We start from the raw sequence: 13,420 nt of genomic DNA, 5'->3' as shown, positions 1-13,420 counted from the left end.
GCTCTTTACCTCCACTATGGGGCGTTCTATCACGTGTTGGCAATCAAAAGGCAAAAAGGCGATGACATCGTTGATCATCATCTAACCGTATTTTTTGGGAAAACGTGAGCTTGTGCGAAGTGTGATGCAGTGAGTGGCAACTGTGCTGATGCCTATGTTCTGCAAAAGAAGAAAACAGTGGTGTCGCGCAGTAGGTGGGCCCATATGTTGCACAAGCTGTTGCCGAGTGTGAAATCTGATCTAGTCGAAAGCGTCTCGTGAGACCTGGTGTTGCTACTTGGCTGCCTCACACCTCTCTTGATAGCCCTCCTTTACCTCTTTTCCGCTTGACTCCACTGCTGGCATTCGCTCTGATTTCTTCCTGTGAGCTTGCTGCAGGGGCTTACCCCGCCAGCTGCTTATCGCACTGCACAGATTGCCATACCTCTCTTTCTCGAATTCGCGCGTCTATGTTCTCCACTTCCCACTGTCCCTATCCATCGAGGATACCTCAGTGTGGTGCCCCAGAGCCCAGTACACCCCTCCCCGTGGAAGGGCCAGGCAGTCGGCCCCGCCGATCATGAACCCCGTCGGGCGGTGGTGGAAGAAGAGTCCAGTGCGTACGCCGTGGCCACGTCGGAGCGCCCCGTCGCTGCTGGTGCCAGCAGTCATGTCCTCAATGGCGTGCCGCCTAAGCGGCCCGTGGGCGTCGGGCGTGCTTGTGCCATCCTCACGAGGGACGGAGCGCTGGCGGGGCTTGGCCGCGTCTCGCCTCGCCCTTACTGCCTACTCGTGTGGGGTGCCTAAGCCGCACCGAGAGATGCGCCACTCGTGTCGGCCGGCATCATGGGCGCGGCTGTGAGGTGACCTGCAAGCTTGGTGTGTGTGTGTGTGTGGTGTGTGTCTGTGCAGCGTTTAAGTCAGATGCGGCGCTCCGGCCACTGAGCCGGCGGCGTTGCGGTAGGGCTTCTCTACGGCTGCTCCGCAGCCACGCGATGGACCCGCCGCGGGCTGTGGGGCGGAGCGGCGTTCGGCACATCATCTATAGCCGGATGCACACGCTGAAAAGAAGAGTGACAGCTCTCAGCGTGGCAAGACCTTATCGACAGCAGTGCTTCCCAAGCACCGCGTACACCCTTCTCAGTTGGCGCACAACCTGACGCTCTCCATCTTTGAGCCGCTGGCGAGCTACCGCGCTACCCGAATCGTGTGCACGATCGGGCCCAGCACACAGAGCGTGGAGGCGCTGAAGGGACTGATTCAGAGCGGCATGTCTGTAGCGCGGATGAACTTCTCGCACGGGTCACATGAGTACCACCAGACAACGATCAACAACGTGCGCCAGGCCGCTGCGGAGCTCGGTGTGAATATCGCGATTGCGCTGGACACAAAGGGACCCGAGATTCGGACGGGCCTGTTCGTTGGCGGCGAGGCCGTGATGGAGCAGGGCGCGACGTGCTGCGTGACGACGGACCCTTCGTTTGCGGACAAGGGCACCAAGGAGAAGTTCTACATCGACTACACGAACCTGCCAAAGGTAGTGCGCCCTGGCGGCTATATCTACATCGATGACGGCATCCTGATCCTGCATGTTCAGAGTCGCGAGGACGAGCAGACGCTGAGGTGCACGGTGACGAATGCGCACACTATTTCCGACCGGCGCGGCGTGAACCTGCCGGGGTGCGATGTGGACCTGCCTGCTGTGTCGACGAAGGACTATGCAGACCTGCAGTTTGGTGTGGAGCAGGGCGTGGACATGATCTTTGCATCCTTTATCCGGAGCGCGGATCAGGTGGGTGAGGTGCGGAAGGCGCTTGGCACGAAGGGGCGCGACATCATGATCATCTGCAAGATCGAGAACCACCAGGGCGTGCAGAACATCGACTCGATCATTGAGGAGAGCGATGGCATCATGGTTGCACGCGGCGACCTCGGTGTTGAGATCCCAGCGGAGAAGGTGGTGGTTGCGCAGAAGATTCTGATGAGCAAGTGCAACGTTGCCGGAAAGCCGGTCATCTGTGCGACGCAGATGCTGGAGAGCATGACGTACAACCCCCGCCCGACGCGCGCTGAGGTGTCGGATGTCGCCAACGCTGTCTTCGACGGAGCGGATTGCGTGATGCTGTCTGGTGAGACGGCGAAGGGCAAGTACCCGAACGGGGTGGTTCAGTACATGGCCCGCATCTGCCTAGAGGCGCAGAGTGCCGTGAACGAATATGTCTTTTTCAACAGCATTAAGAAGTTGCAGCCCATTCCGATGAGCGCGGAGGAGGCTGTTTGCAGCAGTGCCGTGAACTCCGTATATGAGACGAAGGCCAAAGTACTGGTGGTGCTGAGCAACACGGGCCGAAGTGCTCGGCTGGTGGCGAAGTACCGTCCGAACTGCCCGATTGTGTGCGTGACGACGCGTCTGCAGACGTGCCGCCAGCTGAACATTACACAAGGCGTGGAGAGTGTGTTCTTTGACACAGATAAGCACGGCCACGATGAAGGCAAGGAGGCGCGCGTGGCCGCGGGTGTTCGATTCGCCAAATCGATGGGCGATATGTTTTTCTGAAAGCTTGGCTGTTGTGAGCCCGCGACGGGAAAAGGGTAGCAGTGACGTCGGGTGTCTCATGATGCGGGTGCAATCATCGTTGGCTGTCACCTTGCCGTCCCCACATTTTCATCTTTGTGCAACCTCAGCCTACTCTTAGCCGTCTTCGCTCATGCGGGTCGCGAGCACCAGATTGGGGGAGGTGCTCTTATGCCCTCGCTCTCAAGAGTGCGTTCAAATTCATGAACGGTACCCGAGAACGCTTCTCTGTACAGAGAATATACCGCTCACTGATGCGTTTGTGTCCGAGAAGGGTGAGGTGCCCCGTGAAGGTCACGCAAAGGTGACAAGCACGGCTATGGCTGCGGCGCGGCTCGTTCACGGTAGGGTCTTGTCCCTTTCCTGGCGCGTCAAGCAGCACGTTGCTTACCGCTTGCCCGCTACTCTCAAGCCTCCTCTTCTCCTGTCCCTCTTTGTCACTTCTGCATCCTCCGTTTGCATTGCAGAATTCTCACACCGAACCACTCACACCACTTTCGCTTTCGCCTTCGAAAGACCCGACCATGGCCAAGGGTAAGCGCTCCACTGATGCCAAGGGCCACCAGAAGCGGCAGAAGAAGGTGCTGCGCGACAACATCCGCGGCATCACGCGCGGCTCCATCCGACGCCTCGCGCGCCGCGGCGGCGTGAAGCGCATCTCGAGCGAGATCTACGATGAGGTGCGCCGCGTGCTGAAGGCCTACGTGGAGGACATTGTGCGCTGCAGCACGGCCTACACCGAGTACGCGCGCAAGAAAACTGTGACGGCGTCGGACGTCGTGAACGCGCTGCGCAAGCACGGCCACATCCTGTACGGCTACGCGTGATCAGTCGCGCGTGTACGGCTTGCCGTCCATTCATAGATACACATTTTTTTCTTCTGTCCAAACTGTTTTCTTCTACTCTGTCTTGCCTAGGGCTCTCCCCCTTCGCCAATCGCTTCCTCTCCACGACTTCCGCTTCACGGGCCATGTGCTGACCCCCTCAGCCCATCCTCTGGCGGCTGGCGATAGGAGAAAAGAAACAAAGCAAAAGCGGTGCCCGAACCCGAGCCCATCTAGAGAGAGGGAGAGAGCGTTCGCCCGCGCTTGACGCGCGCTTTCGGCACCCGACGGGGCAGAAAGGCTCAGTGCAACTTCGCCGTGTAAGCGCTGCGGGTACTGAGACTGGCCACGCGGTATGCTGAGCCGCCTCCGTGGCCGTTACTTCTCCTCATCCCGCCTGCTCGCTCATTTGCTATGCCGCAGTCTCGTGCCTCACCCTCCGTTTTTTTTTTTTTGCATTTTTTGTCTCCTCCGGCCCGCTTTTTTTTTTCATGCATGACACGCGAACTCACAGACGGGGGTGCCCAGATGCAGAGAGCGCGCGAGGTCGTGCGCTGCCGTCTGGCGTGCATCCGCCCTCCCGCTTCATGAGGCATATGGCAGGAAGCGAAGGGCGCGCTTCACCTAGAGAAGAGCTAATGGGAGACAATGGTGCAGCTGCTCAAACAACGGAGCATGCGCAGAGAGGGAAGGTGGCAAAGTGGTAGCAAAGGACACGCGCGACTGCCGTGTACGCTTCTCCGACCTCATGCGCGTGTGGCGCGTTCACCCTTTCCATTTCAGTACGTAAGCTTCCTTGTTCTACGCCCAGTCCGGCACCTGCACGTGTAAGTGCTGATTGTGCGATGCATTTGATCGAGACCCTGATGTCCTGCTCTCCCTCCCCACTGCGTCTAGTCGCCGATGAGAGGTTCCACAGCGCCGTGTTGCTCGCCTCGCTACTCCGGGCTCTTTGCTTCTTGGTCCTTCGGTCCGACCTACCGAGCCTTCTGCTTCGTTGGAAGGCATAGGGTGCTGTGGTGCTGCTCTTTTTCCCGCTGGATTGCACTGGCTGACCACCGCATGCCACGTAGTTTCTGGTAAAGGGGAGGCCTTTCGTGCCCTTGTTCGACGTGACCCACCTAGAGCATCGCACCCGCCGAAGCGTGTCGCCCTCTGCGATTGCATCCTCAACTCGATTTCTTCCGCCTCTGTGGATGTGTCTCTGACTCTGCTTCTTCTTGCCTAGTCGAGGCGGCAGCGATACTGCTGGCACGCCTACGACTTGAGCATGTGCAGGCTTACCTCCCTATGCATGACAATGACGACTTTCCATCGCACGGCCATACGCATCCACGAAGCCAGCGGCCTGAGCGCTGCCGCGCGCGCCCTCGCGAAGGGGAGACGGGCCAGCGCTTCTCTCGGAGAGGCAACCCTGCGACCTCGTGCGTACAGCAGCTGCCTACACGACTGAAGAGGCAAGCTGCCTCCCCATGCGCACCGATGTAGCGTGATGCAGCGCCATCTTTCACTGTCACTTCGACTTGACAACTTTGTGAGACCTTCCGCCATCTAACTGTGCTCCCCTTCCTCCCGACGCCACCCCGCGGGCTTCTCGATAGACGCGCATCCATGCAAGTAGCGCACTGGCCATCGGCTCGCTGGCGCACCCTTGACGATCGCGCCTAGCAACTCACAACGCTTTTCAACCGCTGCCTTGTGCCTCCTTGCGCCCCTCTCCATATCCACTCCCCTTTCGCCTGCATCTACCCAGGGCCTCACGTGTGCTTATCCTACTGCTCTCCTTTACACGGTGACCGGTGCTTTGTGTCGTGCCGCTCTCCTGCAGATCTTGGGTGCCTTCCGCCAGCCTTCGCCTCAAACTGAAGCGGTCGAATCCACATGCGCAACGAGCGAGACATTGACGACGCGGTTACACCTGGGGAGGCCCTCGGCTCCGCACCCTCCCATACATGCCTGGTCTCTCAGAGAGGTTCCGCGGTGAGCAGCGGTGCCAGCAACGTCGACTGCCGTTCTTCTGCGCGCAGCCAGGCGGAGCTGGACCAAACTCGGCTGCCGAGTACAAGGGAAAAAAACAGGCACACCCGCGAAACCCAATGGCTTACAGAGTAGAGTAGCACGGACTTCCCTGCTCCGGCTATGCGGGCATCTGTGTCGATTCGCTTCTCTAGGTGCGCCTCCGCGCACTCGGCGTTGCCACCTGACAGCACTAGTCGTTCTTATTGCTTTCACACTCACCATTTACCATTCTATCAACTCCTTCGGGACCAGTGATATGCTGCAACTTAACTCATCATTTGTGCCTTCCGTGAAGGAATGGATTCGGCCTCAACGTAATGAGACCTTCTCTGTGCTGGTGCGGCACGAGGATGCGATAGAGCGGCTAACGCTCGAGCAGCGTCGCTTGGCTTTGACTGAGGTAGGCGACAGGATTCGCCTGGACTGTGACCAGCTGCCTTCATGGACGCTGCGCGTCATCGACGAGAGCTGCACGATGTGCTTCGATAGTGTAACATACCGTGCTGCGGCCGCTGGGGGCTCAGAGGCCGTGACGGAGAGGCAGCCAAATCAGATGGCCACGGAGCATCCCGTCTTTGCCACGACATCTGCACCGCTGGGTCTTATTGGGCCCATGCTGTTTGCGATGGCAAGTGTGACGGACGATGTGGATGCTGCAGCGGAACTGGCGCTGTGGCCGTGGGTACAGCAGTCGTATGCGCTCCAACGCAGCTTCAATATCGACGTGCAGTGGAAGAGCAGGACGGAACCACTGCCGCACCACTTAATTGTCATGGGCATACCCTCGACGGACCAGCCGAAGCGCTACCCGCTACGAGATGCGCAGCGTGCGACGTGGCTGACCTATCGTGAGGTGGCGCGCAGCGAGAACAACTTCAACGGCGCGCTCCTGGTGCTCTACGTGTATGCTGCTGCAGAGCGCCCTTCTGAAGACTCGACGGGCAATGCAGTGAACTTGACGCAGCTGGCACCAACGATGAGCGAGTACGCCGCAGCGAGCGCACAGCGGCTGGCGGCGGAGCTCAGAAGCACTGCGAGCGTACCCACATATGCGCAGCGCCGTGTGGTGCTGCAGGATGGGTGGCGCAGCATTCCCGACGGCAACGACGCTGTGTGGAAGTCGCCGTGCGCTGGTGTGACGACCTCTGTGGTGACTCCCGAAGCCGTTCGTAACGGGACTCTGCCGCTTGCGACTCTCTCCTCTGCGCTCTCACTGCCCGTGACGCCCACCTTCACATCAGCGGCCCAGTACGTGTGCCACGCCTCCACTGCCCTGTGGCAGGAGGCGTTGCGCCATCGCGATGCGTTATGGGTCGACTTTTTGACAGACCGAAAGCCGACTACGAACAAAAAGATGGGCATGCCTAATTCGTGGGGTGTGCCGACAGAAGTGGGCATGAGCCAAAAAGTCGTCCTATGGCTGAACTACGCCTACACTGCGTTTCCTGACGTGCCGTACCTGATGAAGGGCGACGACGACATGTACCTGAAGGTGCCACAGTACCTCAGTGACCTACGCTATGTTCGAGGTGGATGGGAGAAACCGCGCAGATTGACGGCGACCGTCCCGCACGACAGGTTCATTCCAACGACGCTCGGCATCGATACTACACAGGAATGCCTCTATCGAATCTGGTGGCTTTACACCAGTGGGATCGTATTCGGCAACGGCGTGGGCTACGTCCTCGATCGTCGCCTCGTCCTGGCTGCTCTGAATCCATTTGACGGCAGCAACGCTCTTCTGCTGAAGTTGTTGACAAGGCCGTACAACTCGACCCTCGACTACCAATACCTCGGCTTAATTATGCAGTTTGAGGATAAGCTTGTCGGGAAACAGGTGCGCGACCACCTTGAAGACGTGCGGCGGCTGTGCCCAAGGCGACGTGTATGCTACATCGCCGACAAGCGATCCCGGGCGCATCAGATTCTACGACCAATACCTTTCAATCTCACGTGGATCTCAGTGCTGACTCACTTTGCTATGCCAGCGATTCCCTACTATGTCCACTACTTCTTCAAGAACGAGTACAAGGTGGCAGAGGAGGCGCAGCAGTTGGTACAGCAGGGGGTCGACGTGAACACCATTGAGGAGAATGCAACCAAGAACATGGGGGAGTGGGTAGCGTCGCAGGTACCCAAGTCGATGGTGGGCTTGGGAAGCGTACTGGATGTAGAATGGGCACGAGGCGACCCACGCCCCTCGTACATCGTAGCCGAGAGGGACGATGTTGCGGTGTACGATGTTCGGTACAAGCGCGGCAAAGAGCACATCGCCGAGTGCATCATGGAATCTGGTAAGAGGTAGCCTTTTCTTGATTGCTGAAGCCGCGGCTTTATGCGCGTGCGGTGCGTCCTCTTTTTGAGCTCTAAGGCCCTGCGTCGCTGCCACGGCGATTTCAAGAGGCGGTGAAGATGAGTGTGTTGAGGTCGCCGCCTCTTCATGTCTGTTCTTCTAATGCTCTTTTCATCGTTTCCGTTCGGTGGTATTGTGAAACGCGTCCTCGAAAACTCTTTAATTGTCTTTCTTCTTTGGTCTTCGAGGTGGCGGGCGCCTTTCGGTGGAGGCCGTGCCACTCATTGGCATGCACTCCACAAACAGTGTGATCCGTCCCATTCCATGAGTGTTACCCCCGCCCCTCTCTCCTTTGTGATGCAGTAAGGGGGCTTGTGTAGTGTCCCCTCTCTGCGTCTGCTCCCTAACCCTACACGCCTCCTGACCCCCCACCCTACCCCCTTTCACAAATCTGTCCCTTGCATCATGCTCTTTTTTCGCATTCTTTTTCATATCACGATGTTTCGGCTTTTTGCATTTTGTGCATTACCTCTGAGTAAAGCAGCCGCATTGCCGTAGCGTGCAATGAACGGAGCAACACAGCTATGGGTCCTCCTCGGCACTCGAGACGTTGAGCAAGGAACATTATCCTCCCCTCATAGGCGTCCTCTCGTTTGCTTATTTCACCATGAAGGTGGCCGCCAACTGTGTGCCGCCCCGCCACGCTAAGGAAAGCATCACAGTTTGTATCTTGTCACGTGCGCTCGCTGAATCGCAGCACAAGCGACCAATAAAGCGCCCGCGCCGTCTTCTGATGCTTTACCATGGTAGACGTGAGCTGCGTTTATTGCCACGATACGGAAGAAGGAAAGTGACAGTCATGACTGCTTTGCACCGTTTTCGCAATATCGGTCCTCCTTGTCATTTTCATGAGCACCGACTCGGAGGCTGTCGGTGACCTACCAGAGCGCCCCGCAACCTGACGGGCTGTTGTGCGGTTCATGCCCTTCTTCGCTTTGCAAATGAGCAACAAAGCATGCTCAGCAGCTGACATCTCGCCCTTCGCATGGAAAATCCTGCCTGCCATCAACACACTTTGTTGGGCTTCCGCTCTTACTGCATCCAAGCAGCCTCGCCTTATCCGCTTCGTGTCTTGACCCATCCCCTAGCTTGAGGAATTAAGTTGCCAATGCTCTAAACTACTACCTACACATCTTCCGTGACTACATAAAAAGAGTCCGCCGAGAGGGAGAATGGCGACGCGCTTCTCATATTATCGCAGCGATGAAACCACGTAGCACCATATCACTCCTACACGCTCTCAGAATGAGATCGCGTACCGTGAGAGCAGTCGCTCGGCATCGGACCTTCTAAAGCAAAAAGGATGACATGCTTAAGAGGTGCTTGCATGCGTACGTTTCTTACAAGAGCACCTCGTTACCTCCCTTGTCAAAAAGAGAGCTTAGTACATTCTCACAGATTGCTTCCTGGGTTCGGCTCGAAATAAATGGTGCCTCTGCCGACAATACGCGCCCGAACACAAGTGTTTGTAGACGCGCATGCCAATTTTATCCCTCCTCGATGCAACAACGTCTTAGTGGCAGTGGATTTCCTTTCCGCTTCTTCCTTTGTTCTCATGCCCCTACTCCCAGATCGCTACGCAGCCCACCATCACATCGATTTCCTCTTACACACACACACATTCCCCACATATCCAACCATGGCCAAGGGTAAGCGCTCCACTGATGCCAAGGGCCACCAGAAGCGACAGAAGAAGGTGCTGCGCGACAACATCCGCGGCATCACGCGCGGCTCCATCCGACGCCTCGCGCGCCGCGGCGGCGTGAAGCGCATCTCGAGCGAGATCTACGATGAGGTGCGCCGCGTGCTGAAGGCCTACGTGGAGGACATTGTGCGCTGCAGCACGGCCTACACCGAGTACGCGCGCAAGAAGACTGTGACGGCGTCGGACGTCGTGAACGCGCTGCGCAAGCACGGCCACATCCTGTACGGCTACGCGTGATCAGTCGCGCGTGTACGGCTTGCCGTCCATTCATAGATACACATTTTTTTCTTCTGTCCAAACTGTTTTCTTCTACTCTGTCTTGCCTAGGGCTCTCCCCTTCGCCAATCGCTTCCTCTCCACGACTTCCGCTTCACGGGCCATGTGCTGACCCCCTCAGCCCATCCTCTGGCGGCTGGCGATAGGAGAAAAGAAACAAAACAAAAGCGGTGCCCGAACCCGAGCCCATCTAGAGAGAGGAGAGAGCGTTCGCCCGCGCTTGACGCGCGCTTTCGGCACCCGACGGGGCAGAAAGGCTCAGTGCAACTTCGCCGTGTAAGCGCTGCAGGTACTGAGACTGGCCACGCGGTATGCTGAGCCGCCTCCGTGGCCGTTACTTCTCCTCATCCCGCCTGCTCGCTCATTTGCTATGCCGCAGTCTCGTGCCTCACCCTCCGTTTTTTTTTTTGCATTTTTGTCTCCTCCGGCCCGCTTTTTTTTCATGCATGACACGCGAACTCACAGACAGGGGTGCCCAGATGCAGAGAGCGCGCGAGGTCGTGCGCTGCCGTCTGGCGTGCATCCGCCCTCCCGCTTCATGAGGCATATGGCAGGAAGCGAAGGGCGCGCTTCACCTAGAGAAGAGCTAATGGGAGACAATGGTGCAGCTGCTCAAACAACGGAGCATGCGCAGAGAGGGAAGGTGGCAAAGTGGTAGCAAAGGACACGCGCGACTGCCGTGTACGCTTCTCCGACCTCATGCGCGTGTGGCGCGTTCACCCTTTCCATTTCAGTACGTAAGCTTCCTTGTTCTACGCCCAGTCCGGCACCTGCACGTGTAAGTGCTGATTGTGCGATGCATTTGATCGAGACCCTGATGTCCTGCTCTCCCTCCCCACTGCGTCTAGTCGCCGATGAGAGGTTCCACAGCGCCGTGTTGCTCGCCTCGCTACTCCGGGCTCTTTGCTTCTTGGTCCTTCGGTCCGACCTACCGAGCCTTCTGCTTCGTTGGAAGGCATAGGGTGCTGTGGTGCTGCTCTTTTTCCCGCTGGATTGCACTGGCTGACCACCGCATGCCACGTAGTTTCTGGTAAAGGGGAGGCCTTTCGTGCCCTTGTTCGACGTGACCCACCTAGAGCATCGCACCCGCCGAAGCGTGTCGCCCTCTGCGATTGCATCCTCAACTCGATTTCTTCCGCCTCTGTGGATGTGTCTCTGACTCTGCTTCTTCTTGCCTAGTCGAGGCGGCAGCGATACTGCTGGCACGCCTACGACTTGAGCATGTGCAGGCTTACCTCCCTATGCATGACAATGACGACTTTCCATCGCACGGCCATACGCATCCACGAAGCCAGCGGCCTGAGCGCTGCCGCGCGCGCCCTCGCGAAGGGGAGACGGGCCAGCGCTTCTCTCGGAGAGGCAACCCTGCGACCTCGTGCGTACAGCAGCTGCCTACACGACTGAAGAGGCAAGCTTGCCTCCCCATGCGCACCGATGTAGCGTGATGCAGCGCCATCTTTCACTGTCACTTCGACTTGACAACTTTGTGAGACCTTCCGCCATCTAACTGTGCTCTCCTTCCTCCCGACGCCACCCCGCGGGCTTCTCGATAGACGCGCATCCATGCAAGTAGCGCACTGGCCATCGGCTCGCTGGCGCACCCTTGACGATCGCGCCTAGCAACTCACAACGCTTTTCAACCGCTGCCTTGTGCCTCCTTGCGCCCCTCTCCATATCCACTCCCCTTTCGCCTGCATCTACCCAGGGCCTCACGTGTGCTTATCCTACTGCTCTCCTTTACACGGTGACCGGTGCTTTGTGTCGTGCCGCTCTCCTGCAGATCTTGGGTGCCTTCCGCCAGCCTTCGCCTCAAACTGAAGCGGTCGAATCCACATGCGCAACGAGCGAGACATTGACGACGCGGTTACACCTGGGGAGGCCCTCGGCTCCGCACCCTCCCATACATGCCTGGTCTCTCAGAGAGGTTCCGCGGTGAGCAGCGGTGCCAGCAACGTCGACTGCCGTTCTTCTGCGCGCAGCCAGGCGGAGCTGGACCAAACTCGGCTGCCGAGTACAAGGGAAAAAAAAACAGGCACACCCGCGAAACCCAATGGCTTACAGAGTAGAGTAGCACGGACTTCCCTGCTCCGGCTATGCGGGCATCTGTGTCGATTCGCTTCTCTAGGTGCGCCTCCGCGCACTCGGCGTTGCCACCTGACAGCACTAGTCGTTCTTATTGCTTTCACACTCACCATTTACCATTCTATCAACTCCTTCGGGACCAGTGATATGCTGCAACTTAACTCATCATTTGTGCCTTCCGTGAAGGAATGGATTCGGCCTCAACGTAATGAGACCTTCTCTGTGCTGGTGCGGCACGAGGATGCGATAGAGCGGCTAACGCTCGAGCAGCGTCGCTTGGCTTTGACTGAGGTAGGCGACAGGATTCGCCTGGACTGTGACCAGCTGCCTTCATGGACGCTGCGCGTCATCGACGAGAGCTGCACGATGTGCTTCGATAGTGTAACATACCGTGCTGCGGCCGCTGGGGGCTCAGAGGCCGTGACGGAGAGGCAGCCAAATCAGATGGCCACGGAGCATCCCGTCTTTGCCACGACATCTGCACCGCTGGGTCTTATTGGGCCCATGCTGTTTGCGATGGCAAGTGTGACGGACGATGTGGATGCTGCAGCGGAACTGGCGCTGTGGCCGTGGGTACAGCAGTCGTATGCGCTCCAACGCAGCTTCAATATCGACGTGCAGTGGAAGAGCAGGACGGAACCACTGCCGCACCACTTAATTGTCATGGGCATACCCTCGACGGACCAGCCGAAGCGCTACCCGCTACGAGATGCGCAGCGTGCGACGTGGCTGACCTATCGTGAGGTGGCGCGCAGCGAGAACAACTTCAACGGCGCGCTCCTGGTGCTCTACGTGTATGCTGCTGCAGAGCGCCCTTCTGAAGACTCGACGGGCAATGCAGTGAACTTGACGCAGCTGGCACCAACGATGAGCGAGTACGCCGCAGCGAGCGCACAGCGGCTGGCGGCGGAGCTCAGAAGCACTGCGAGCGTACCCACATATGCGCAGCGCCGTGTGGTGCTGCAGGATGGGTGGCGCAGCATTCCCGACGGCAACGACGCTGTGTGGAAGTCGCCGTGCGCTGGTGTGACGACCTCTGTGGTGACTCCCGAAGCCGTTCGTAACGGGACTCTGCCGCTTGCGACTCTCTCCTCTGCGCTCTCACTGCCCGTGACGCCCACCTTCACATCAGCGGCCCAGTACGTGTGCCACGCCTCCACTGCCCTGTGGCAGGAGGCGTTGCGCCATCGCGATGCGTTATGGGTCGACTTTTTGACAGACCGAAAGGCGACTACGAGAAAAAAGATGGGCATGCCTAATTCGTGGGGTGTGCCGACAGAAGTGGGCATGAGCCAAAAAGTCGCCCTATGGCTGAACTACGCCTACACTGCGTTTCCTGACGTGCCGTACCTGATGAAGGGCGACGACGACATGTACCTGAAGGTGCCACAGTACCTCAGCGACCTACGCTACGTTCGGGGTGGATGGGACAAACCGCGCAACTTGACGGCGACTATCCCGCACGACGGGATTATACCAACGACGCGCGGCATCGATACTACACAGGAATGCCTTTATCGAATCTGGTGGCTTTACACCAGTGGGATCGTATTCGGCAACGGCGTGGGCTACGTCCTCGATCGTCGCCTCGTCCTGGCTGCTCTGAA

The 13,420-nt window shown here is 58.3% G+C and overlaps 3 protein-coding genes across 3 annotated transcripts; all 3 read left to right on the top strand.

Annotated features, from left to right (window-relative positions):
• Positions 1–1,249: 1,249 nt before the first annotated feature.
• Positions 1,250–2,536, top strand: LSCM1_00759 (uncharacterized protein; the record flags this gene model as incomplete). Its single annotated transcript, XM_067318397.1, has 1 exon — positions 1,250–2,536. One exon carries the CDS (start codon positions 1,250–1,252, stop codon positions 2,534–2,536), a length of 1,287 nt encoding a protein of 428 aa, XP_067174502.1.
• A 542-nt stretch (positions 2,537–3,078) lies between these two features.
• On the top strand, positions 3,079–3,381 carry LSCM1_00758 (uncharacterized protein; the record flags this gene model as incomplete). The annotated part of the gene is made up of 1 exon (XM_067318396.1): positions 3,079–3,381. One exon carries the CDS (start codon positions 3,079–3,081, stop codon positions 3,379–3,381), a length of 303 nt encoding a protein of 100 aa, XP_067174501.1.
• A 6,008-nt stretch (positions 3,382–9,389) lies between these two features.
• Positions 9,390–9,692, top strand: LSCM1_00756 (uncharacterized protein; the record flags this gene model as incomplete). The annotated part of the gene is made up of 1 exon (XM_067318395.1): positions 9,390–9,692. The coding sequence occupies one exon, from the start codon at positions 9,390–9,392 to the stop codon at positions 9,690–9,692; it is 303 nt and encodes a 100-aa protein (XP_067174500.1).
• Positions 9,693–13,420: the final 3,728 nt, after the last annotated feature.

This window comes from Leishmania martiniquensis, chromosome 35 (assembly GCF_017916325.1).
Source record: "Leishmania martiniquensis isolate LSCM1 chromosome 35, whole genome shotgun sequence".
NCBI lineage: Eukaryota > Euglenozoa > Kinetoplastea > Trypanosomatida > Trypanosomatidae > Leishmania > Leishmania martiniquensis.
This window is presented reverse-complemented; position numbering and strand designations above follow the sequence as displayed.